This window comes from Leptonychotes weddellii, chromosome 7 (assembly GCF_054177405.1).
Source record: "Leptonychotes weddellii isolate Sample4059 chromosome 7, ASM5417740v2, whole genome shotgun sequence".
Classification (NCBI taxonomy): Eukaryota; Metazoa; Chordata; class Mammalia; order Carnivora; family Phocidae; genus Leptonychotes; species Leptonychotes weddellii.
In genome coordinates, this window is record NC_138375.1 from 23,483,371 (window position 1) to 23,509,234 (window position 25,864).

Genomic DNA, 25,864 nt, shown 5'->3' on the forward strand with positions numbered 1-25,864 from the left:
TCTTTTTCTGAAGTTTTGGAAGAACCTGGAGGTGTTCTCAGTGCAGTGCATGCAGGGAACCACTGAACAGTCCTCCCCACCCCTCCAGGGCTCTAGGTTTTTCTCCCTACCTGTCTCTTCCTCAAGCTCTGGTCATCCAGTGTGACCGAACTGTTTCCCTCACTCTTTCTCTTCTCTTCTATGTCTGCTCCCCAAACCATGTCCCTTTCTGGTCTACCTACAGACACTCCAAAAGCTCATTTTGTATCATCTGCTTCTTCCAGATCAAGACCTGGAGTAGGGAATGGGGTCCATTCACATCCAAAGTTCCCTCTAGGATTTTTCCTATAAAAGGAGCAATTCCCAGGGCGCCTGGCTGTCTCAGTTGGACGAGCTTGTGACTCTTGATCTCGGGGATTGTGAGTTTGAGTCCCACGTTGGATATAGAGATTACTTAAAATAAATAAATTTTTTTAAAAAAGGAGCAATTCCCCACCCTATCCTGTATAAAGGCACATGAATTCACCTCCCTCCCATTATTTGAAAGCGACTGCAGTCTTGTATTGCTGTAAATTAAAACAAAAAAACTTCCCTCCTCTTCCACTTAAATGTAAACACTTATTTTTGTTAACTTTTTGAATTATATATATATTTTTTAAAGGATGGAAATCACTTATTTTCAAGGATTTGCTAACAGTTTCCCCAAATATCAAAACCCAAGAAAACAGCCAACTGCATTTGCATGCAAAGCCTCACATTTCCCTGCTTCTAAAAATTCATACTTCTTTCACAGTTCTCCTCCTCCCAAAGCTCAGAGAATCGAAACCCAAACCCGTTGCAGGCATATTGCCCAGTTCCCTCAGTGACACAAAAACTGAATGAAAACTTTTGTTAAAGGGGGAGAGGATGGAGACGCAGAGGACGCTGTATTTATTTATTGGTGGTTGGTTTACCTAGAATATTAAGCACGATTTTGAAGGAGACCAAACTATGTCATCCCAAAATATGCCTCAAAATTGACATCAAAATTATTTTGAGCTAAAAGCACTTAAAAAAAACCCGAGCTGGTACAAGAAGGGCACTCTGACTATCCCCTTTTTCTTCCTAAATGCAGAAGATAAAACCCCCCATATGGAAGATGTCTTTCCCAAACCAGAAGGAAAGTAACGTTCTTATCATCAAGACAGGAAGTTGAGACTGAGAGAATTCTGTACAAATAGGCCTTGTTCAAATAATTCTTATCTTTCTTTAGCCTCCCCACTTAACTGAGTTGCTTTTCCGCAGTTACGTCTACTTCAACCTAAGAGAAAGGCCTGGAGGTTTTGCAATTACTTTGAGTCTTCATTTCCTTATGAGAGCTGCCGTGCCATGCAAAACTTACATTAAATACATTTGTATGCTTTTCTCCTCTTCATCTGTCTTCTGCCAGTTTAATTCTCAGAGTCAGTGAAGACCCTAAGAGGGTGGAGGTGAACTCTTGCCTCTCCTACAATTTTGTTAGGTAGGTGCATGTGAGAGAGAGGGGAACAAGTGACCACCCCCCCCCCCGGGGGGTCAATGGGCTGTGTCAGTGTTTATTTACATAGCTACTTTTATTTCATTATGATTAGAGTTTCATACACACGCACACACACAATATATACACAATATATACACAATGTATATATATACACTATATATGTATATAGTGATTATTTATATACTTATTTATTTTTATTTTAGTTTGAGAGAGTGCATGCACACATGTTTATGAGGGGTAGGGGAAGGGCAGAGGGAGAGAGAGAATTTTAAGCAGGCTCCACGCGCAGCAGTGAGCCCCACGTGGGGCTCGATCTCACGACCCTGAGATCACGACCTGAGCTGAAATCAAGAGTCGGACACTTAACCCACTGAGCCACCCAGGTGCCCCACAAAATATATATTTTAAGGAATTAACTTGTGTTTTTGTCTACATTTAATCTTTTAAAAGTCAAATAATCCTAGAAGGGGAAGGGTCTGGGGAGGGATGTTATGCATGAGTGTTCAGACTTCGACGCAGCTTCTCAATTCAGTTTGTTCCTCAAGCCCTGCACACATGCCATCCTCCCTCCAGTTTCTCCAGAGAAGATAGGACTCCCTCCTGTGAGACGGGGTGGGATCTTGCTCCATATAGAGTCCCCACCATTCCCCACTTTTCTCATTCCCATCCCGCACCCCCAACCCTTCCGTGGCGTCTCAGGCTTGCAATTCTGAGCTTCTGTAGGATTCTGCATCTACTTTGCCAATTTCCTTACCATTCTTCTACCTGCTGTTCTTCTTCATATTTTGGGATTCTGCACCATCTCTGTTCTCTGCTATGGTGGCCATGAGAATGCACATCTCTGTTCTCCTACTTACAGGGAGTGAGATCGACCCAAGGCCTGGTGGTCTCTGCTGGGTACTGTTTTTCACCAAGCGTTGCTCTGCTGGGGTCGTGGCCTCCTCTCTCTCCTGGGTACTGCGTCCTCTCTTGTTGTACATTGAGGCCTAGGAGTTTATTTTTGGTGGTCACCTTGAGCCCACACAATTCCACAGTGGTGCCGTAATCAGCGGCAAAGAAGGAAAGTCGACTGTGTTTCCTCTGCATGTAATGCAGGCAAATGGGTTTTACAACAGAGTTGCTTGGACCCAGTGGGTTTAAGTTCAGAACAGATCTTTCTTCTCCTTATTACTCCTAGTGGTCTCTCTGTTGGACCCAGACATGTGCACAGAGAGCTCAGCTGGGGCCGAGTCCATATGACAGTCACTTTGATATTCTAGAAATGTATCACTTCTTATTTTAGCAATCAGAGAAACCTCCTCTACAGTGTTTCCAGCCTCTAGCTCTTCTTTCTTCCTTCTTTAGCCCCATATTCATATCACCCCAGACATTCCCATTTTAACTGCCCTGGCTCAAAAATCTTCCACACTTCACTGTCTTCTTTTTCATATGGGATAATCCAAACTCCTTGGACTTCATTTAGGGCCCTTTACCATCTGGCTTCATACTACTTTTCCAAAGAATTGCTTACTCTTCCTCTGTGCCAACTCTACTCCAATAGGATTGACACTCATAGCTTCTCAATGTGCATTACTCCTTTTGTGGTCCCACCTTGCAGAGTGTTCCTCTTTTCCCAGTCCACATGTTCTCTCTCATCCCTGCTGAGGCTGTCTTTCTCTTCAAAATGTTCCCAGTTTATTCCAATCCGGAGGCCCAGCTATCTGCGGGATTTTATAGTATTTGTGGTGGTAGCCGTCATTTGATGGTTGTACAGAGCCTTGCACTCTTTCATGTAGATTGGTACCTCAAAAAACAAACCCCTGGCTAACACAGATCCATTTCTCTGGGCACAGACACCGCTGGAGGGAAGCTGTGGGATTCCTTGGTGTTGATTAGCAGCGATGAGGAAGGAGGAAAAGGCAGAGGTGCTGTCTTGGATCTTGGAGAAAGGTGACAACTGGGCCCGGCAGCTCTGCAGAGCCAGCCTGTCCTAGGACTGGGGCAGCCCTGGCACCGAGCCTGGGGAGCTGCTGGGCGGGCCATACCTGTTGTAGGCCCTTGTCTCTGATGGACTTCTACATCAAGAGAACGTTTTGATCTTCAGACTCATCTGGACCTTAGGGCCTTTGGTCTGCTTGAAACTCCCAGCACCGGGGTGCCTGGGTGTCTCAGTCAGTTAAGTGGCCTGACTCCTGGTTTTGGCTCAGGTCATGATCTCAAGGTCATGAGATTGAGCCCTGCATCTGGCTCTATGCTCAGCGTGGAGACTGTTTGAGATTCTCTTTCCCTCTCCCTCTGCCCCTCTGACTCCTGGGCTCATGCTCCTACATGCATTCTCTTTCTCTCGAATAAATAAATAAATCTTAAAAAAAAAAAAAAAAAAGAAACCTCCAGCACCAGAATTTTTAGCCCAGCTGTCCCTTTTCATTCAGGTCCCTGTCTAAATAGTTCCATTTCATCCCTAATCATATCTAAATTAACCTCACCCAACACTCTGTATGGCATCATCCTGTTTTTCTTATCTGAAATTATCATCTCTATCTAACTCTTTGCTTATTTATGGTCTGTTTCATGTGTTTACAGAGGCCCTATCAATCTTGCTTATTCCTGAATTCCCAGCGCTCAGAGTAGTGCCAGCATATAGTAGGTGCTGGACACATGTTTATTGAATGAGTGAATAAACTAGGAAAGGACCTTTGGGTAGTGTCTTGCATTTGAGTAAAGAGAGTTGTAACTCTATTGTGGAGAAGGAAGAGGGGAGGTTGGGAGTCAGATGGCTACAACCAGTGCTCTGAACCCCATCTCTTCTCAGCCAGCACCGGATTTCCAGGGAGAGCCACATTCATGGCTCTCAGGGCCGGGGCAGCCCAGTGATCCTCTAGTTACCCCAGTTATATGAGTTCAGTACAACCAGATACCCCCCACAATGCCCTAGGGCACCCATTGGCCTCAGGGGAACTTTGGTCAACTGGCCATAGTGTTGGTGGGGGAGCTCCCCAAAACTTCCTTTGGGTGTACAAGCTCTAGGCTAGCAAGCAACCATGCTGGAAGAGTGGTTGGTGAGTACTTTCCATTTTTTTTTTTAAACAAATTAATTTAAATACTTTTTACTTTTTCATTGTTCCCATTGAAGTGTATTTCATGTACTGTGAAATGCACAAATACTAAGTGAAATCATACATCTGTGTACACCTGTGTAACCACCACCAACACCAAGACATATTCAGCATCCTAGCAGATTCCTTCATACTTGCTCCCAAGTGATATTCCCCAAGGGTAACCTGACCTAGATGCCCATAGATTTTTTTTTTTTGCCTGTTTTGGAACATCATATAAAAGGAATTATACAGTAAGTGTTTCATTTTTGAAAAGTGGTCATCTAGCCAGATGCTGCATGAACAGGAGAGGGGTTAAGAACTTTTGCATTCTCCCCCAGCTTGCAGCAGTCTGAGTCAGGCAGGCCGTGCAGGGTTTGAATGGTGACTCACTCCCATGACCTCCAGCAGCTTATTCAACCTTGTTGACCCTATAATTCTTCATTATAAAATAGAATAATTATTCCTACTTTGGAAAGTGCTTTTTAGGATGAATGATAATGGCAAAGTGCCTCGTGCAGTGCCTGGCACATAGTGGGTGCTTGATAAATGTGTGTTGGATAAATAAAACTTTATATATATTCTTGGCTATAGTAGGCATTCATTAAATATACACTCAAATACTCTATTGGTCATGTTCCTGCTTGTACTATAGATTTCTCTTCTGTGAACTACCCCCAGGACTTCAGTTTAAGGATAAGGGTGTGGGTGGCCAAGGACTTCTGTAAAGACTTCTTGCACTTTCTGGAATTAAACATGTGACTTTGGCTTCCTTCCTTTGGATTTTACCAGCCAGAGTAAAATATTGGGAATGGGGGTTAAGGACCATTTCTGAGAAAATGGGCTTTTACAGTATGAACACTTCACTTTAGTACAAGAAACATTTATGGAACAAGTGCAAAGCTCGATGTTTCTCATTCATGTTTTCTTCGTGCCCTCATTCACTCACAGGTCATACTTAAACTTTGATGTATTTCACTTTCAAGGGACTGGCTGAGGACGAGGGCCGGTCCCTTTAAGGCCCTGGAAAGGGTCTCGGTGTTGGTTTGGGCAGGGAGGCCACGCCCCATCACGTGTGCGCAGTCTCTCCCCCCCCCGAGGGGCGGGGCCGGCGTCTCTGGGCTTCCGTCACTTCCGGTTCTCTGTCAGTTGCAAGCGAGCGAGCAGAAGGAGGTTCGGCTGCGAGAGTGGAGCGTGAGTGCTGGGGACCCCGCCCCCACCCCGCGAACCCCTGCCTGTCCGGCCCTCACCCTCCCAGCCGGGCCGCGAGCCGCTTGCGGCCTCAACCCCGCTCGCAGGCGACGGCCGGGGGAAATGGCGGCGTTGCCAGACCTCCCCGCCTCGGCCTCCCTGGACCTCCTCCTCCGTCGCCGACCCGCGCCCCATACCCTACAGGCCTCTCCGCGCCAGAAGCTGGCTCCCGGGAATGGCCCCGGCGCGGCGAGTGCGGCGGCCCCTGGCGGCGGGGCGCGGCCGGGCGGAGGCGAGGAGCCGCGCGGAGGGGGCCCGGGCGCCCCCGGGACAATGCCGCGGCGGCCCGGGCCACGGCGCGGGCGCGTGCGGAGCCTGCTTCTCCCCAAGCCCTGGCTGGAACTCAAACCCCGGCATCCGGGGTTGGGGGGCGCTTTCTGGGGGAGGGAGAGAGCGGACCCCGTCGGAGGAGGGCTGGGGGGGTTGGGGGAAGGTTGGCTGGTGTGCTGGGGGTAGCTAGCGCTTCGAGAGAAGAAAATGGCGCTTGGTGCAAGTCCCTCCTCTTCCCATACGGTCTCCTCCGCACTTCGCCGCCTCCCACGCCCCCTCCGACCAACCTGTCTCCCCCTGCCTCAGCCGTTGCCAGCCCCAGGGTTCCAGCAGCTTCCTGGCACCGCGCGACCCCCTTCCCCGTCTTGGTGCTCGTCACCCTCGTGTTGTACCGAATTCCTGTGCCCTTTAGTCCAGGTTTAATTTTCACCTCGTTTTTTCTAATCTTCCCTCCACGCCATCATCACAGACCGAAATTCATTATTTCAGTTGCGTTTTGTATATATTTTTCACTAGCGTTTTAGTATCACCTTCCTGAATTACTGGCCTGCCTCCTTCGAACAGTAAAGATTCATTAAGTAAAAGTTAAAATTTGTCAAAAGTTCAAAGTGGTTTTAGTTACCATTATCTTTTTTGTTGTTGAATGATCTTCTAATTTGGGTTAATTACGAGGTCGTTCTTTGAAATGATTTTAGGCAGCTCCCCCCGCAGCTATTATTAATAGACCTATAGTTATGCTTGACTGTTTCAAAGTGAGAAAATAGGTTATGTCCAATTTAATTACCTTTTAAAAAATGTTTCTTGGCATTATTAGCTGCTAGCATTAAAAAACCTAAATTGCTTTTGGAGTTTAGGTTGTAAAATGGAGCAGTAACAGGAATAGTACATAAAATCTGGTTCTGAACGTTTCTGGTCCCCTCAGGATTTACTCTTCTCAAGAAATTACCAGTTAAAATCAACATGGCTGGTTGTGCATATTTGAGCTTTTTGAAATTAGTGGCCAGAATTGGGATGGATGGCCCACTTCTTTTACCTTGACCTCCTAATGTGGGACACATTTAGTGTTAGTGCCAAGGCAAGTTTAGTCTAGAGAGCTGGATTATTTAGGATTTTTTGAGGAGGAAATGAAGTCTTTTTTCCTTTATTCAACATTTACAGACTGTGTGTTGTACATATTGGGCCCTTTAGGGCATACAAAAATTAATAAGAGTCTTTCTGGAGACGGGGAGAGCTAAAGATACTTTAATAATAAGTGGCTTACCACCTGGTATTGTTAAGTGCCTTGAAAAGAGTGCCTTGGAATTCCTTGAAATTTGGGCTTTAGCTTTTTTTTTTTTTAATCTCTGCAGAAGTAGATGCACAAGGCTCTCTGTCTTGCTGTGCTCAGGCACTCAGTAAAGATCCACCTGAAAGCAAGATAATTGGGTTATGTACCTCTGTTTGGGGGGAGTGAGGGTCATAGTGGAATTTGAGAAAAGGTTTTGCCCCTCCCATAAGCAGATTCTTCAAAATGTAGTTACATTTCAGAGTAGAAAATCAGTGTAAAATGTAATGAACTGTAAAAATTATGTTTAACTTTGTGAACTCTGAATTAGTGCTTGTCATTTTGATGGCATGATCAAAAAGCCAAAGAAAATTAAGAACATTTACAAAGTAAGAAAAAATAGGGTTATACTGGCAAATGAATTACATCTGTATAGTGCAGCTGTTCCCCATGTTGTGTGAATGTTGGGGTCAGTTCCTGCAGCGAATACTTCTGTTAGGTCTCATCAGTGAGAAATATAAAGCAGTACTGAGAATATTCCTATTCCTGTTTTAACAGAGATTGCTGTCAGCTGCCTTCTTACAATTTATTCTACCTATAAACATCTAACTCCTCTAAAATGAAGTATAAAAAGACCCAGTGGCTTTGAGAAAGAGGTGTAGGAGTGTGAGATGTGTGTGACATTTAGTTCTTTCTCCTTGCTGGGTTCTGAGTGTTATTTTCAACTTGGAAGAGTATAAATTAAGAGTATAACTTCTAGCATTGTGCTCAGCGTAACAACTCCAGTACCACAAAATGGTAGAGCCATGGAACTTCTTGAAATTTTTGCTTGGGAAAGAGTCAAGTTGAAGGTAGTAGAACAGTTTGTAAATTATTGTGTATAATGTATTTTTCTTTCAGAATGCCTAAATCAAAGGAACTTGTTTCTTCAAGCTCTTCTGGCAGTGATTCTGACAGTGAGGTTGACAAAAAGGTGACTATTAATGCAAGTCATTTCTGTGATATTTAATTCAGCAGTATTGCCCACATCCAGTTCTGAAGGACAGCAAGGCATATCAGAATGGTAAAATGAGCGCCTAGGTGGGTGTTTCTCAAAGTGCGGAAGGCTCCTGGACCACTTGACCAAAGGGCCTGGGGTACTTGTTGTACATGCACACTTCCAGCCCCTGAATCAGGCTGGAGCAAGTCTTACAGGAACCCCAAAGCTACAGAACCACGGCCTTATTCCCTCTGGGGAATAGCATTAGACTGAGGCCAAAGCTGCTATTTGCCATTATTTAGGAATCTGCCTAATCTCTAGGTATTGTGTGTTGTAGTTGAGTTAAATTACCTGAACTCTTTGAATGCAGATGTCAGTTTTGACTGCCTTCTCAGCCGTTGATTTTTATCCAGCCCACTAGGATTACTTAAAATGTAGGCTTCGTACATTTTAAGTTAGAATGTTATTTACTCTGGTCCCCTCCTTTTAGTTAAATCAACACCCAGCAAAGCTAACATGAAATTCCCCATCTTGACAATAGCCTTTTTCTACCTTAGATGACAGCTGTGCTGGGAGTGGTGTATTTCGCTTAACTGAGCCGCTCACACTGTAGTCAGAGCTTCTGTGCAGAACTGTTTTTTTAATTCCTAGGAGCTTACATAATTATGTCTCTGAGTTTAGTTGGCAGTGTTAGTTAAAAGAGCTTATGGGAGAATCTTGGAGAAGATGGACCTGTGTAGGGAAATACAGAATATATAACCTAAAGGTTGAAATAAGGCCTCGACATACATAGCTATACTCCAGAAGGAAATATCTCTTAGGTTTTTTATTCACACCTGGTATGGCCTTTGAATTTGAAAACAAATTTGAAAAATTTGAAATAAATTTTTATTTCACACTTTTATGTGTCAATCCATGGAGAATATCCAGCCCCTATATAAAGAATAATCAGTGACTTTCTACTTTTGAGCTGAGGTGATTTTTGCTATTTTTGCTATTAATAGTACATTAATCCTGTAAACACAGTAATACATTCACTTTTTCAGTTTATATACATGTGTACATTCTATTTTACCTAACTTCATCTAATTTAGTAAGACATTAACATATTAGTTTATATTTTCCACTAAGGAACATGACTGCCCTCTGCTGTTTTGCTATTAATAGTACATTAACCCTGTAAACACAGTAACACATTCACTTTTTCAGTTTATATACATGTGTACATTCTATTTCACCTAACTTCATCTAATTTAGTAAGACATTAACATATTAGTTTATACTTTCCACTAAGGAACATGACTGCCCTCTGCTGTTTAGGTTGGGAACTCTACTAGTTTTCATAGGCTCTTAGGTCATTTTAAGAATGAGGCTATATAAAAAGTTTTTACAATAATGTTGCTTTATTTAAGACATTGTCTTGATTTTAGATGCTAATCTAACACATTGCTGTCCACCTTCAGTGGTTTTTGTGATGAAATTCTTGAGTTGTTGACTTCTAGTGCCCAGTATAAAATAGCTTTCTTAGCTTTGCATACTCAAAAATTTTCAAAGTCAATTTAAGTCCCTTTTGGAATAGGCAGGGAATAAATAACATATCCTGGATTGGAATAAGTTGGCTGTATTCTTCCTAATTAATATATATCCTTTGTAAAAATATAAGTTGCTGACTAACTTTAGTAGACTTGGGGTTTCCAAAATTTATTCAAAAGCAGCAGGCCTCCCCATCACTTCCCCACCCCCGCAAAGAAATTGGATATGGGATCCTGGTCTAGAAAAGAATTGTTTCTCTGGTTATTACCAGTATGATGCCTGAAGTGTTTTTTGGGTTTCTGAGAACACATTTTGAAAACACTGTGTTAGATATTAGGTTAGCTCCATAGTTCTGTTGGCAAGTGAAACTTGCTTGTGTATATGTTTATGATTTTTTTCTTAATAAATGTAGTATTTTGAGCCTTTAAGTCTTAAAAAGTAATGACGTGTTTGCACTTGAGATGTGTCTTATTCTTATGTGTGCACATTTTAACCATTATGCTTGTTTTTCTTTCAAGTTAAAGAGGAAAAAGCAAGTTACTCCAGAAAAACCTGTGAAGAAGCAAAAGACTGGTGAAACTTCAAGAGCCCTGTCGTCCTCTAAGCAGAGCAGCAGCAGAGATGATAACATGTTTCAGGTAGTGTCCGAGATCCTGAGGATTAGTGTCTGGCTTGATCTGATAAATGTTGAAAGTACCTTAATTTAATATAAGGATAGTCATTGAAATATAGGAGCAGGTTCATTGAAATGAAAGTCATTTGTAAGGTGCTAGATTATTGTTAAAGTCTAGAAACCTGTAGTTTGGCTAAGTGTTAAACAATTTAAAAGTGATAGATATCCAAAAAAAAAAGATTGAAAACAGCACATTTAGGAAGCAGTTTGGAGGAGATAGGTCTAGTATTGGGCTGTGAAATATGGATGGGGTATTATTGGAGAAGAAGCAGCAGTATGGCCTGCAAAGTTTGGGCTTGATAAGAATAGGAGAGGCGAGGGGCGCCTAGGTGGCTCAGTTGGTTAAGTGTGGGACTCTTGATTTCTGCTCAGGGTTTTGAGATTGAGCCTGTGTTGGGCTCCGCCCTCAGCAGGGCATCTGCTTGAGATTCTCTCCTTCTCTCTCTGGCGCCCCCCCCCCCCCCCCCCCCCCATGCTCGCTTGCTTTCTCTCTAAAATAAATAAATCTTTAAAAAAGAACAGGAGAGGCAGGTGGATTTACTGAAATTGGCCCTCTGTATATAGTGGGGAATAAGATTGAAGATCGAGTTATAGCAAGGGAAGTGTTTCAAGAAGGGGGCATAATTATTAGTTGAAGCCAAAATGTTGGAATGAGGCTGCAAACATTTGGCTGGAAAAGGCTAGTGCATATATTTATACACACATACATATATATCAAATGCATAGTTATGTATAAAATTGATACATATTTTTAATTTTCTGGTGGTCTCGAAAGACTGTATTTCATCAGGCCTTACTGAGTTCTGGGTGTGCAGTGATGAGCCAAGTAGACATGGCTCTTATAGTGAGGCAGTTTCCATTACCCCAGAAAGTTCCGTCTTGGCCTCCCTTTGCAGTCATTCCCTCTACCTGAGGTAACTACTGATCTGATTTCTGTCACTATATATTTTTCCTGTTCTAGAACCTCATATAAATGGAATTGTTTGGTTTGTATTGTTTTGTGTCTGGCTTCTTTTGCTCAGTGTAACATCTTGGGGTCAGTTCTTACTGGTAGTTTGTTCCTTTTTATTGCTCAGTGGTATTTCACTGTAAGATTATACAACAATTTGTTACCCATTCACTAGGGATAGACATTTGGGTTGTTTCTATCTAATCTTGGGCTGTTAGGAATAAAGCTGATGGGAACATTCTTGTAAAAGTCTTTGAATTTTTTTTTCCTCTTTGGATCAACATCAGATCCATTTGCTGGGTCATAGGCTAAGTGTATGTTTAGCTTCATAAGAAAATGTTAAACTGTTTTCTCTAGTAGCTGTACCATTTTATGCACCCACCAGCAATGTGAGAGATTCCAGTTGCTTCATATCCTCACTGGGTTTTGTCAGTATTTAATGCTACTCACGTAAGTTAATGGATGTGTAGTAGGAGCTCATTGTAGTTTACTTCGCTCTTTGTTCAAGTCTTTTTTGCCCATTAAAAAAATAGAGGACATTTGATTTATTGAGTTGAAAGAGTTCTTTATGTATTTTAGGTACAAGTTCTTTGTCAGCTATAAGTATAGTGGATATTTTCTTTAGGTCCGTGGTTTGCCTGTTAATTTTCTTTCTTTTTTTTTTAAAGATTTTATTTATTTATTAGAGAGAGCACAAGCAGGGGGAGTGGCAGGCAGACAGAGGGAGAGAGAAGCAGGCTTCCCGCTGAGCAGGGAGCCCGTGCGGGGCTCAATCCCAGAACACTGGGATCATGACCTGAGCCGAAGGCATTTGCTTAACCAATTGAGCCACCCAGGTTCCCCATCTGTTATTTTATTTTTTTTTAAAGAAAATTTTAGTCATTTGTCAGCGCGCGCAGGCAGGGGGAGCGGCAGGCAGAGGGAGAAGTGGGTTCCTTGATGAAAAACAAGCTCGATGCGGGACTCCATCCCAGGACCCCCGGGATCATGACCTGAGCTTGAAGGCAAATGCTCAACCAACCGAGCCACCCAGGCGTCCTTTTTTTTAAAGAGCCTCTTAATTTTCTTTCTTTCTTTTTTTTTTTTTAAAAGATTTTATTTATTTATTTGAGAGAGAGAATGAGATAGAGAGAGCATGAGAAGGGGGAGGGTCAGAGGGAGAAGCAGACCCCCCGCTGAGCAGGGAGCCCGATGCGGGACTCGATCCCGGGACTCCAGGATCATGACCTGAGCCGAAGGCAGTCGCTTAACCGACTGAGCCACCCAGGCGCCCCGAGCCTCTTAATTTTCTTAAGCATTTTTAGAAAGCTTTAATTTTGATTAAGTCCATTTTTATAAATTTTTTTCCTTTTATGGTTAATGCTTTTTAATGACATTACCTACCCCAAGGCCACACAAATTTTGCCACTGTTTTTTTCCCTAGAATTTTTATAGTTAATAACTTTCATGTTTAGGTGTGTGATCCACGTAGAATTAGTTTAGTTTCTCTGTGTATGGTGTGAAATAGATGTTGAACTAATTTCTCTTCCCACAGAGAGATCCAGTTGTTCTGTACCATTTGTTGAAAAGACTTGTTTCCATTGACTCACGTTGGATCTTTATAATGAAAATCCATGAATATATAAAATACATGTCTATTTCTGATCTCTGTTTTATTCCATTGAATAGTTTTTACTTCAGTATCACAAGTCACAACTACTGCGCTTTTATAGTGAGTCTTGAAATCAGGTAGTGAAAGTCCTTTAACTGATTTTGCTCTTCTGTGTATTTTGTATTTCCATACACATTATAGAATCAGGCTTGTCAGTTTGTACCGAAAGCCTACTGGGTTTTGATTGGGATTGGGTCAGGCTGAAGATCAGTTTGGGGAGAATAGGCAGCTTGGCAGTACTGAGTCTTCTAGTTCACGAACATGGTGTTTCTCTGCATTTATTTAGATCTTCTTAAATTTGTCTGTTTTTGTGAATTTCATTATAGAGGTCTTGCACATCTTTGTTAAATTAAGTATTTTATATATTTTTTTTAAAGATTTGAGAGAGACAGCGTGCGTACGAGGGGGCGGGGAGGGGCAGAGGGAGAGAAGCCGACTCCCTGATGAGCATGGAGCTCGATGAGGGGCTCCATCTCATGACCCTGAGATCACGACCTAAGCTGAAACCAAGAGTCAGAAGCTTAACAGACTGAGCCACCCAGGCACCCCTGGTATTTTGTTTTTTGGTTCTATCAGAAATCTCTGCTCTCTTAACTTGATTTTCCAGTTCATTGCTAGAAAAGATGTTACAGTATCACTAATATAAATACATGTGTACTGTGTATTTATAATAGGTTGCATATGTACTTTTTAGAGACTTCTTAGAACTTTGTGGTGGTGTTGATTTTGTCTGTTTTACATCATCGTTTTAATTCTTTTTCTTGCTTTATTGCTAGTATTTCTAGTATATTGAAAACAAGTGATGAGAGTAGACATCCATGCCTTGTTTCTGATCTTAGGGGTAAAGCATCCTTCTAACTTTCTCCTTCCTCTGATGCCATCCACTATTGCTTAAACTCTGGAGTGAATGTACGTACTGCTATGGTTTTGCTGCTTTGGTATTGGAGAATGAAGTCACAGGGATAAATGTGGTGCATTTTTCTGTAGGGCCCCTCTTGGGAGATTTTCATTAAAACCTTTATGTTAAAATGAACACATACACTGGGGATGAGCTACAAAATGCATAGTAAGTTTCAGATTATAATCAGAGACTCATTTGGGTAGAACAGTGTGAGTGGGTGTTCCCACAGTTGCCCTTCGTTCCAACCCCACAGCTCTTTGGTGCTGCTGTTCTCTGAAACGTTGTTAGCAAATTCTAGAGTATCATTTTACTCATCTGTACCTTTTCCTCACTTTGAATAATTTCTTATTTACTGTACATCAAATAAAGTCACTTGAAAAGTGATTAGGGACTTCAGATTGTACATTCACAAAGTTTTGGATATGTGGATGGTCAGCCATATTTGGGAGGAAGAAAATGCCTCTTCTGTTAATCTGTAGCAAACAAAAATATTTATAGCACACCTCATTGAAATCATGGATAAAGGAGCTTCTGAATAGTTTCTAGGGAGCAAGAGTAGAAATTAAAGTACCTAGCTAACCATTTGTTGTGTGTTTATTGTATTGTTCAGTGTTCTTTTTTTAAAGATTTTATTTATTTGACAGAAAGACACAGCGAGAGAGGGAACGCAAGCAGGGGGAGTGGGAGAGAGAGGGGCAGGCTTCCCGCGGAGCAGGGAGTCTGATGCGGGGCTCGATCCCAGGACCCAGGGATCATGACCTGAGCCGAAGGCAGACACTTAATGACTGAGCCACCCAGGCGCCCTGTTCCATGTTCTTTATGATAAAATAATTGAATAGTTGTTAGTACTAATTTAAGACTGGTAAAATGCCATTAATATGCTTACAACGTGCTTGTCTCTCTTTTTTAAAAAAAGATTTGCTTTCAGTCTTGATTTTAATTCTTTTTCTAGTGCGATTTTATTTTCTTTAATTATTTTTAAAGATTTTATTTATTTGTCAGAGAGCGCACACAAGCAGGGGGGAGCATCAGGCAGAGGGAGAAGCAGGCTCCCCGCTGATTGTGACCTGAGCCGAAGGCAGACACTTAACCGACTGAGCCACCCAGGCGTCCCTCTAGTGCGATTTTAAAGTTTTAACCCTGTTTTCAGATTTTTAGATTGTCAGGAATACAAGCCTTGCAGAAGAGAGTAGTAGTAGTATTTTTTCTGCTTCTGTGTTTTGTTTTGGTCCTTAGTCGAAGAACCTATAAAGGCTCCAGAATTTCTTCCGGTTTTTCAAGTCCTCTTCAGTATAGCTCCATCTAGTCAGCCTGTCCTTGAGTCTCAGCAGTGTTGAATCTTTCTGCTTAGTCCCTTCTATGTCCTTGTCATTTTTTTCTCTTTTACTTACTTAATAGGCTGTCATATTTCAAGGTTAGATCCTAATACCTAAAGTCTCTTCCACATGCTCAAGCCAACACTGAACTCGTACTTAACCTAATCAGTATCACTTTAGTAGGTTTTCAGTACATTTTAATATTACATACTCAGCTAGCTCATGGTCTTGTTAGCTCATGTCTGGTTACTAAAAATCAAAATGAAACAATGTTCAGTTCTGTGGTTGGCTGCGTAAGATACTTATACATTTCTTAGCGTTATTAAATCAGTATTATAAATCACAATTAACAGTTTCTTTGTGATAATTATTTTGGTCTTATTTATCCATTAAAACAGTTTACTGGGAACCTAGTATGATAGGCACTAGGGGGGTACAAAGAAGACTGATGAAAAAATAAGCCATTAAAACTGACCATAAGATCACTGGTGACTTTAGAGTAGGCATGGGAATTCAGTTAGTAGAAATGGTATTTTTTATCCTTTCAAAATTTAGCAATAAGAGGAAGAAGGAAACATGGAGAAAGTTATAAAATACTGCAGATTAGGGAAAATGCTTTATAGAAAGGGGAATGAGCATGTTAGGAAATGGTAGATAAGCCATTGGAAAGGGAAAGAATGCATAAGTAAGAAATGGGATAGAAAAAGTAAAAAGTTAAGAATTGATGGTGTTGTGAGTACAGAGAAGAAAGATTTGAAGGCACTTAGCCATATCGAGTGGACTTCATTTTTTCCATAAAGCGTGGGGTATACCCTGGAAGTAGGGGCACACCAGCAGCAGGATCAGAAACTTAAGGATAGAAAACTAAAGGAGGGCGCCTGGGTGGCTCAGTTCGTTATTTTAGAGTGGGAGCTTGAGTGTGGGGGAAGGGCAGGGGCAGAGGGAGAATCTCAAGTAGACCCACCTAGTGCAGAGCCCCATGTGGGGCTCGATCTCACGACCCTCATGACCTGAGCTGAAATCAAGAGTTGGACGCTTAACCAACTGAGCCACCCAGGTGCCCCAGTATGCATCTTTTTGTGAGTGGTGTATTTCACTTAGTACGTGTCAGTAAGGTTCATCCATGTTGTAGCATGTGACAGGATTTCCTTTTTAAAGGCTGAATAGTACTCCACAGTATGTATATATATCACATTTTGTTTATCCATTCATCTCACGATGGACATGTGGGCTGTTTCCATCTGTGGGCTGTTGTGAGTAATGCTGCTGTGAACATGGGTGTATAATGAGACCTTGCTTTCATTTCTTTTAGGTTCATACCCAGAAGTGGGGCTGCTGGATCAGATATTCTATTTTTAATTTTTTGAGGAACTGTTTTCCAGTTCCACTGTTGCTCTGTTTTACTAATGATTTCTTTAAAAATGATTGGAAGTGTGAGATGTACTTTGTTTTTTCCATGTTTTTAAAAAAAGATTTCTTCTTTTTTTTTTAAGAAAGATTTCTTCTTAACAGTGACATTTTCTTTGGTTGTAGTTTTGATACTGAGAATAGTTACTTTGATTAAAAGTAGAGGGAGTGTGCAGCAAGTTGTGAATATAAATAGGGACATCACTGTTGAAGTGAATACCTTTCTATGTTTTTGTTTCTTTTGCAGATTGGGAAAATGAGGTACGTCAGTGTTCGGGACTTTAAAGGGAAAGTCCTAATTGATATTAGAGAATATTGGATGGATCCAGAAGGTGAAATGAAGCCTGGAAGAAAAGGTGAGATTTAATTTCCTGAATTTGGTCCTAATAATGAGAACTAAACTAAAAAGTAACCCACCTTATTTAAAATTGAAATAATGTTGGCAGTGCATTTGGAACATCCTCATTCAGTTGATTCTTTGTTTTCTGTATGTAGTCTTTTAGACATGATATTTAACTTATTTTAATGACATGTCTTGATAGCTGTTGGAATAAAACCCAAAAAAAATAATAACCCTAATATCACTTCATTTGGCTGCTAATTTGCTTGGATGTAACTTTAGAAAAGAAAAAATTGACGTGAATTCTTAAGTAGAGCAGGCACGATCTGGGAAGTTGTAAAATTGGGAATGAAAAATTCTGGCTTATAGTGTTTTCCTTTTGGTTCATCTAAAGGATATCCTCTGGGAGGGGGCATCCAAAGTGGGTCTTTGTCCTTCTTCCGTTTGTGCTTCACCCAGTCCCAAGCATATCAGCATCATAGAAGCATGCTTTATTTATTCATCATATACCTAGAGAACATATGTACTAACATAAATTCATATATTGGGGTAGTTTGCTGCTTTAGGTTGATTCTTAGATAAAAATATGCCTCCTTATCTTCTACTTTTGCCTGTTTGTCATCTTGAAGGTACCACTTGTTTGCTTCATGCAGTTCTTAGTTTATTAAACCTAACCTGTTTTAGTACCCTTTAACATTTTCTCGTTCAAGGCCACTTCTGGACTGCTCATTTAGTTGTTTCATTGTGGCCAATGCCAGATTTCTTCTCTTGTTCCTGCAAGCGTTTATTAAAACAATTTAATCAGTTTTAAAGCCCGTCCAAGGTGTTGACCCAGTATGTTCTTCTGCCTTCCTCTCAAGTTCATGGCCTCCCAGTAGTTTTCTGAGAAATACACTAATTCTTCCAATTCTAGCTTATTTTTCTTTTTATATGGGTCAAGTATTAGAACATTAGAAGTTCCAAGTGCAAAGTACTTTCTCTTCACATTTTTACTTCTTAAATAGAAAAGACATGTTATTAGCTAACATTTTAAGTGTTTACTTATGTGTCAGGTGATACATTCAGCTTTTCCTCAGATTAGCTAACTTATTGATTCACAATACCGCTTTGAGATGTAAATACCATTTTACTGGTGAGGAGACTGAGGCTTAGAGATTTTTTTTTTTTTTTTAAAGGTCATACAGTTAGTGATAGGGAGGCTGGGATTTGAGCCTTGACAGCAGGACTCCAGAATGCATTTTTAACCACTATGTACGTTCTGAGAAGTCCTGTATGGGTCACGTCCCAGGAATTTTTCCAAAGTGAAATGAATGCTTCTGGAAGAACTCAGCACAAAGTTGTTCACCTTGAGTTCCTATAGAAATTTTGAGCAAATGTTGGAACCAACTGGATGTAGAAATGGAGTGTCACATAGGAAATCTGGACCTGGCCACTTAGCCTGCTAGTTTGCAAGGTTTTGTGAGAACATCTTCACATCATCATTTGTTCTCACAGGCTATATTAAGTATTGTGCAGGATACAGTGTTGGAAGTAAAACTGGGCGTAAGACTGGTCTGCTCAGGTAATTGTGATGAATCTGTAGTAAACAAGAGATTGGACTCTCAGTATGGTACCATTGTGCCGGTCAAAGTGGCAGTTGTCGATAAAGCAGTTTTTTAGTTGGAAGTATGAAATTGTCAGAGCTTAAAGGGATTTCCAGCTTTCAATTTTTAAAACTTTGTTTTAGGTATTTCTTTAAATCCCGAGCAATGGAGCCAGCTGAAGGAACAGATTGCGGACATTGATGACGCAGTAAGAAAGCTGTAAAATCAGAGCCACATGAAACCTGTACTGTTCTAGTTGTTTTAATCTGTCTTTTTACATTGGCTTTTGTTTTCTAAACGTTGATTTCCAAGCTATTGTATATTTGGATTGCAGAACAATTTGTAAGATGAATACTTTTTTTTTTATGTGCATTATTAAAAGTGTTCTGAGTGAAGCTAATTGTCAACTTTATTAAGGAGGATTGCTTTGTGCCCGCCACCTAGTGTAAAATAAAATCAAGTAATACAATCTTAACTGTTGTGGCCTTTTTTGATCAAAAGAGTTGGTACTGTTTAAGGCCAAAAGTAACAGTTTATAGACCTGTTGGTTTCACCTTGGCTTTTACATTCAAAGGATTTGTATTGCATTGAATTTATAAACTCTGACTTGTGAAATCCATAGTTGATCTGTTTTCTTCCAGCCCGGTGTCTAGACTTGTTGGATTTTTCTACCCCAGTGATATTTCACTTTCCCCTTTGTTTTCTTTACTTTGTTTTCTTTTAATGTCATGTTCAGTTTTTATATTACTTTTTTCTCTTTCTTGACTATATTATACTAATTTGGAAAGTCAGTGAAACTGTCAAAATGTTAGTTATCTCAATAAGGTACTTGTAATTAAAATATTATATGAGAGCTACAATCACTAATTCTACTGTATTAAATATTAGGAGATATAGTTTGATAAAAAAAACATGACTTGTATGAAAACTCTGAGCAAGTAAGTGTATGTTGTTACCTGTAGTGTTCTGTGTAGTTACCTTATTGCTTAGTCTGCAGAGAATAATGACTTCGATGTCTGATTTACTTTCACTTATTAAACATGTTCACCATGGGATGATGTCTATAAAATCAGATACTGTTATATTAGATTAGGATTTAATAAAAATTGTGAAAGCTTACTGGCCTAACATTTTATTTTATAACATTGAGTATGGATTTATATATAGCCAGAGATATAACTGAGCTTTACTGTCATCGTAGGTAATGTGGTTAGTTTTTGGAAGAAAGAGTATACAGAACATATATTTCTGTTTTTTGGCCTTCTCTTAGTAGACTTGGTTCTTTTTTTTTTTTGCAGTTAATCTACTGGACAATAGTATTCTAGACTTAATGTTACTAAGTTTTAGCAGGTACTCTGAAGTGATTTTCATTAAAGTGTAGTGATGAGGCAGACCCAGATTGAGGCACAGATTTCAGGGGCTTTGCAGCAATAAATAGGGCAGGGTGTGCCTTAGGAAGAGAATTTAAGGAACTATAACTGAAATGAAAGAAGGTGGCAGTGAAGAGGAAGGAATTCTCTTCAAACTAAATGAGACATAGGATATTTTGAGCACATTGATAGGACACAATTCTAGATGGAATAGTAAAAAGAAAGGTTTAAAGACATGTAAAAAAAATTCTTGTTAACAAATTATTTTTGGTAGCTAATCTTAAATGGTTTACTGCCATGTCGGAGAGTTGCACTATTATACAGGTTTGATTACTGCGTCTAAAACGTTTTATAGTGGAATTGTCAAGGACTTGGTTTCAAAACTAGCTGCCAGGAAACACATAGTTACTAAATTTTTTTCTGGCAGCTAACCTGTTTTAAGTATGTTTTTACATTTTTTAGATGATTTTTCTAATGTTTTTAGCAGTAACCCTAATAGGTGCATAATTGGGGAAATAAATCTTCTCTTCTGGTATTTTTAGCTTCCATCAGATAATAGGTACCCAAAGTGTTCAAAATGGTATATTAGACAAATCATACTTGACTGGTGGCTTTACCCTTATTTGGGAACATACATGTGTTCTCTTAACTTAATTGGGTGGATTTGTAAAGTATTCCTTAATAAATACAGAAAGGGTAGTTAGAACACAGAACTTTGATTTTGGCGTAGTTGAAGAGGGAATAATAGGAAAGTTTCCTAGGTATATATGAATTCAGGGTTCATGTGCATTTTGAAACTATCTGCTAATACAGAGATGGTGCTGAAATCTGTTACCTAGGCATTTTCTAGCTGTATAACATTCTGCCATTAAAATCTTCATATTAAGGAGTGTTTCCCTGGCAGAATTTGATAAGTTGACTGCTAAATTCATTTAAATCTGTTACTGGATATACAATATACAGAAATTACTGATCTTTTTTTGGGTATAGGAAATGATGAGAACTGGGTTTAAAAGAAGAGACCAGTTAATTGTACTGAGAAGAGAAGATAGGGAACTGAGGTTTTCTGTTTAAAATTACCTTCTTGGTAAGATTTCTTCCAGGAAGAAAGCTTGGCATTTTAAGGCAGCAGTTTCTTACTTGGTAATGCCAGAATGCATTTAATTAATGCCAGCCCTGAGTGAACTTGTAGCAGGGTTTTTCCAATGGAGTTTTCCTCTTTGTCTTTTCAAGTATGGGTAGTTTTGACCAATTTCCAGTGCCCTTGGCATTTTACTTAAAGAACAACCACTAAAAAAACAAAAAACAAAACAAAAAAACCTCTTCATAATTTGATTATTCTCTTATGCTTTTACTTTATAAATGCTTTTGAAGAATACTCCTACCTCATTAGCTAGTCAAGTTGCTGTGATGATCGACCTATTTCTACATAGGAAAAAAGACTTAGGGAAAAACAAGTACGTACGTCCTGGCTTGGCTATTGAGGGGAAAAGAGAAAGAATTGAGTGTTATTTAAGTGTTCCTGACAGGGATGTCAGAAAGAGCACTGTAAAAGCTTGAAATTTTTAAAAAGCGCTGGCTAATATTTAGGTATCTCCTGAAATTCTTTGCTATTTACTTTTTATGGAAATTAATCCAGTGAAGCACTTAGAAGTTTTTTGTTTTTAAAGTATTTTCCAGATAAAGTCTAGGGGTAAACATTCACATAGTCACAAATATGTAATTCTGTAATTGTGGAATAACCTGTATGCTTTGTTTGGTACATCTTCCATGGAGATGTCAATGAATATAATACTGCATCTGTGAATATTTTAAATGTTGAAATAAAAATAAATGTGCCCTATGTGTCATCCCAGTTTCACAGACCTAAAAATGAATGGCTTAGTTATCTGTTGAATGGGTTTTGTTAACAGAATGCCTTCCTGTGTGAATGCTTTTGGAATGTGAATTCGCCTTAGCATGTTAAATCTTCTGAGGACCTCTGGAACCAGACTGGACTGCACTGAATGGGACTGGACTAGATGGGCCAGGGTGGGGTGGGACAGGCAGCTTGGGGGTGGTGTGGGCATGTTTTTCCCATCTACCTGATGCAGATGGAAAAATGCAAATAGGTGTACAGAATCTCTTCTCTCTCTCTTTTTTTTTAACCTTATTAATGTTTTGCAGTCTGATTATTCCTTGGTATACTTAACCATATTGAATGCTGGACTCCGTTGAGTATTTTAAACTTATATTTTCATTTAGAAGGTGTCTATTTTTTCCTTCTTGCTTAGTACTTTTGCTTTGTTATATTTTGAGATCTCATTGTTCAGATTTCTGTTCAGGGAAACTTAATACAGGGATAGAAAGACCCATAGAAGACTACCCATGACTCTTCTTGCCCCACCTAATCAACTGTAAGTTTGTTAGAGCATACTGACTCAATGCAGTCAAGAAGAAAAATACAGTACTTGGAATTTACATAGTCACTGACTTAGAGTTTTGTAGTATGGCTCAAAGGAGTTGTGAGATTAAAAAATGGTTTTTTTTTTTTTTAAAGCATGAAACATTAAGAAATTATATGGATTTACCGTGTAACAGTTCATCCAAGACTTAGTCCATCTTAGTACAAAATCTCGCCTCACAGGACTTTTTCCCCAACTCACTTTACCTAAGTCCTTTACAGAGCTTAGACCATCCTGGACCTGCTTTTACAGCCATTTCAGCCCTAGATTAACAATGACGTGTTTCTGAGGAAAGGGAAACACCCCTCTCCTTTCACTCTTGTGCTCTTGATCGAATTTAAATAGTTTATCTTTCTTCTTGGGTGATTTATTTTAGCTTGGAAATAATTTTAGGGCACTTTCTTACTCCAACTCTACCAGGAAAAACACTTGTTCTGAATCTCAGCAGTCGGATCCTATGTCCCAGGGTAACAGAAACACTGTGCAAAGTGCTTCTCCCACCAGCCACGCCAGACCTTCACTAAAATTGTGCATGTTGTGGCTCGTGTGTCTTGGAAAGCGATGTGAAGTTCCAGTGTGGCCCTCTTCTAAGTAAGGCCGAGTCTTCTAATAGCTCCTACTCTGACTTCCTCCACCCCCAAATACGAAGTTGTTTTAAGAATGGTGCATACGTATATGTATTCTCTCCATGGGACCACTTATCCCTTCACCCAGAGGCCCTGTTCAGATTCCGCTGATTGTTCCAATAATGTCTTTATAGCAAAAGCTTCCAACCCATTTGAGAGTTGTGTCTCTTTAGTCTTCATTCTGACATGCTTCTTTAGGTTTTCCTTGACTTTTGCAGCCTCGCCATTTCTGCAGTTCTGGTCATTTGTAGGCCGCTGGTGGTATTGACAAGGGTGGGGAAGGCAGAGGCAGGCTGAACGAGGAGGAGTGGAGACTCAGCAGCTTGGCTGTGAGGGGGGAAGAGCAAGGAGGGGTGCTGCGGGAGGATGTGGGATCAGGGCAAGGCTGTTTGTGGTCGGAACAGTGCCCCATCTGGGTATGGCTGCGTTCAGTGCTTGTTGAAATTGACCTTTGCGTGTCATCTACAGTTTCAATTTCCCACTTTGGTTTTCCGGTGATTTCTTCCTAAGTGCCACCTGAACTGTGAGTACTTAAATGATTTTAAAGAAAAAATTTATACCTACTCTGTTTTAATGTGACTATGACCATTTGGCTCTCACTTTTTGCTCCTCCAGTTCAGCTGCTCAAGTTCAGAGAGTGGACTTGCCCAGCAGGCATGTGGGCACTGTGTAGTCATGCTTGGTGCATGAGCCGGTCATGAGCCTCCCTCGTTTATTGTTTTTAGGCAAGAACTCTGTTTCCTCTATTCGCTGTTGGCCTTGGAAGATGGAGAAAGAATGTTTTCATGTATTCATGCTTGAGTGATACAAAAGGATGAAAGGGTAGTGAGAAGGTATATAGTAGAAATCTGAAGATTTTGAGGAATTTGAGGGTTCCAGCCTCAATCCAGAGTCAAGAGTATCTCGTGGTCAGGTTTGAAGACCAACACTTTATATTAATTGGGAAGTAATTTCAGAAGCTTTATGGTTTTCCTTAAAATTCTCTATTCGGAAACAAAGGTTTTTTGGCATCCAAGCACTCAAATCTCTTTTTGATCTAGGACTACCCCCCCCCCCCCCAAATATGGGGAAATGCTTCTTGCTCAGTAGAGTCATTAACTGGTAGGCAGAGAAAGCTCTCAGAAACAGTTGAGAACATTTTCAACGCATTAGAATCCTGTAACAGTGATTCTTAAATTTTTAAATAGAAAAGAAGCTATTAACTTGCTGTAAAGCGATGTTCAGAGCAGTGTTGTCACAAGCCATTTCCATTAGAAAACTGCCTCCAGAAGGTCAGCGGGTGTGAAAACTTGGAAAGAAACTTAAAAACGCATTGAAGTCTGGGTCTGTAACCTTTTCAACTCCAGCAATCTCCAGGGGGAGAAAAGAAACAAGAGTACTTACAATTCTTTCCTGTAAGTGTTGAAAAGAATGTGGGTTAGACTCCTATTCAGAAATTTTTTATCGTAGGAAGGGCAGAAATACTATGTTTAACTCCCAAGTTCATGTACACCATCCCTGCCTGTAAACTGCCCAGTGGAGTAGTAACAACTCCCATTCGTTGAGTTCCCCGGGGGAGAAGTGTGGTCACTGGTGGGTATTTTATTTTATTATTTTTTTTTTTTTAAAGATTTTATTTATTTATTTGAGAGAGGATGAGAGGAGAGAGAGAGCACATGAGAGGGGGGAGGGTCAGAGGGAGAAGCAGACTCCCTGCTGAGCAGGGAGCCTGATGCGGGACTCGATCCCGGGACTCCAGGATCATGACCTGAGCTGAAGGCAGTTGCTCAACCAACTGAGCCACCCAGGCGCCCAGTGGTGGGTATTTTATTCATTTTCCCATTTAATATTTGTCATTCCATGAGAAGGTACTCTTCTTCTTCTGTACTTTACAAGTGGAAATTGAGGTTTCCAGAGAACAGTTGACTTGGTCAAAGCAACGCAGAAAGTGGCAGAAGCAGAATTGGAATCCGCATCTGGCTAACTCCAAAACCTGAGACTATATGTGTTCCTGTGGGGTAGGCCTTCCGCCAGTGGCTGAATTCTCTCTTGGTTCATTGATTTTGCAATGGACTCCACCCTGATCTTCACTGGTATCCTAAGCTTGGATCAGTGTCTGACCAGGGGAACGTTTTTCATTTTCTTCAAACCACATTCCCAGCAGCATTAGGAAGGGCAGCTGCTCACACTTGCCCCCAGCACATAGTAGCTAGGGTTAGGTTGACTTTGCTGAACTCCTTAGTCAAGGCTGAAGTCCTCAAAAGTCTGTGTTGGTTTGCACCGGTTAGGTTTTACCCCTGGCCAGAACTCCTAAATACAAGCAGGTTGAATTAGTCTTTATTTTTTTTTTTAAGGATTTTATTTTTAAGGAATCCCTGCACCCAACATGGGGCTTGAACTCAGAACCCTGAGATCAAGAGCCCCGTGCTCCACCAACAGCCAGTCAGGCGCCCCAGGTTGAATTATTCTTGTGTCTAGGGACTAGGATTTCCTTTTGGCCTGGTCGCTACTAACTTCCAGGCACCGTGGGCCTTGTGATAATGTAGGAAAAACTTACCCAGTAATGATAATACTGGGGAAAAGAGGGTTACATGAGATTTGGACTTGTTTTCTCTGCCTTTTTCCCAAGCTCTTTTTATTTTTATTTTTTATTTTTTATTCTTATGTTTTTTTTTTTTTTTTTTTTAAAGATTTTATTTATTTATTTATTCATGAGAGACAGAGAGAGAGAGAGGCAGAGGGAGAAGCAGGCTTCC

The 25,864-nt window shown here is 40.6% G+C and overlaps 1 protein-coding gene across 1 annotated transcript; it reads left to right on the plus strand.

Annotated features, from left to right (window-relative positions):
• Positions 1–5,642: 5,642 nt before the first annotated feature.
• On the plus strand, positions 5,643–19,808 carry SUB1 (SUB1 regulator of transcription). Its single transcript, XM_006737297.3, has 5 exons — positions 5,643–5,766; positions 8,258–8,330; positions 10,388–10,507; positions 17,014–17,122; positions 18,833–19,808. Exons 2-5 carry the CDS (start codon positions 8,259–8,261, stop codon positions 18,910–18,912), a joined length of 381 nt encoding a protein of 126 aa, XP_006737360.1. The 5' UTR covers positions 5,643–5,766; position 8,258; the 3' UTR covers positions 18,913–19,808.
• Positions 19,809–25,864: the final 6,056 nt, after the last annotated feature.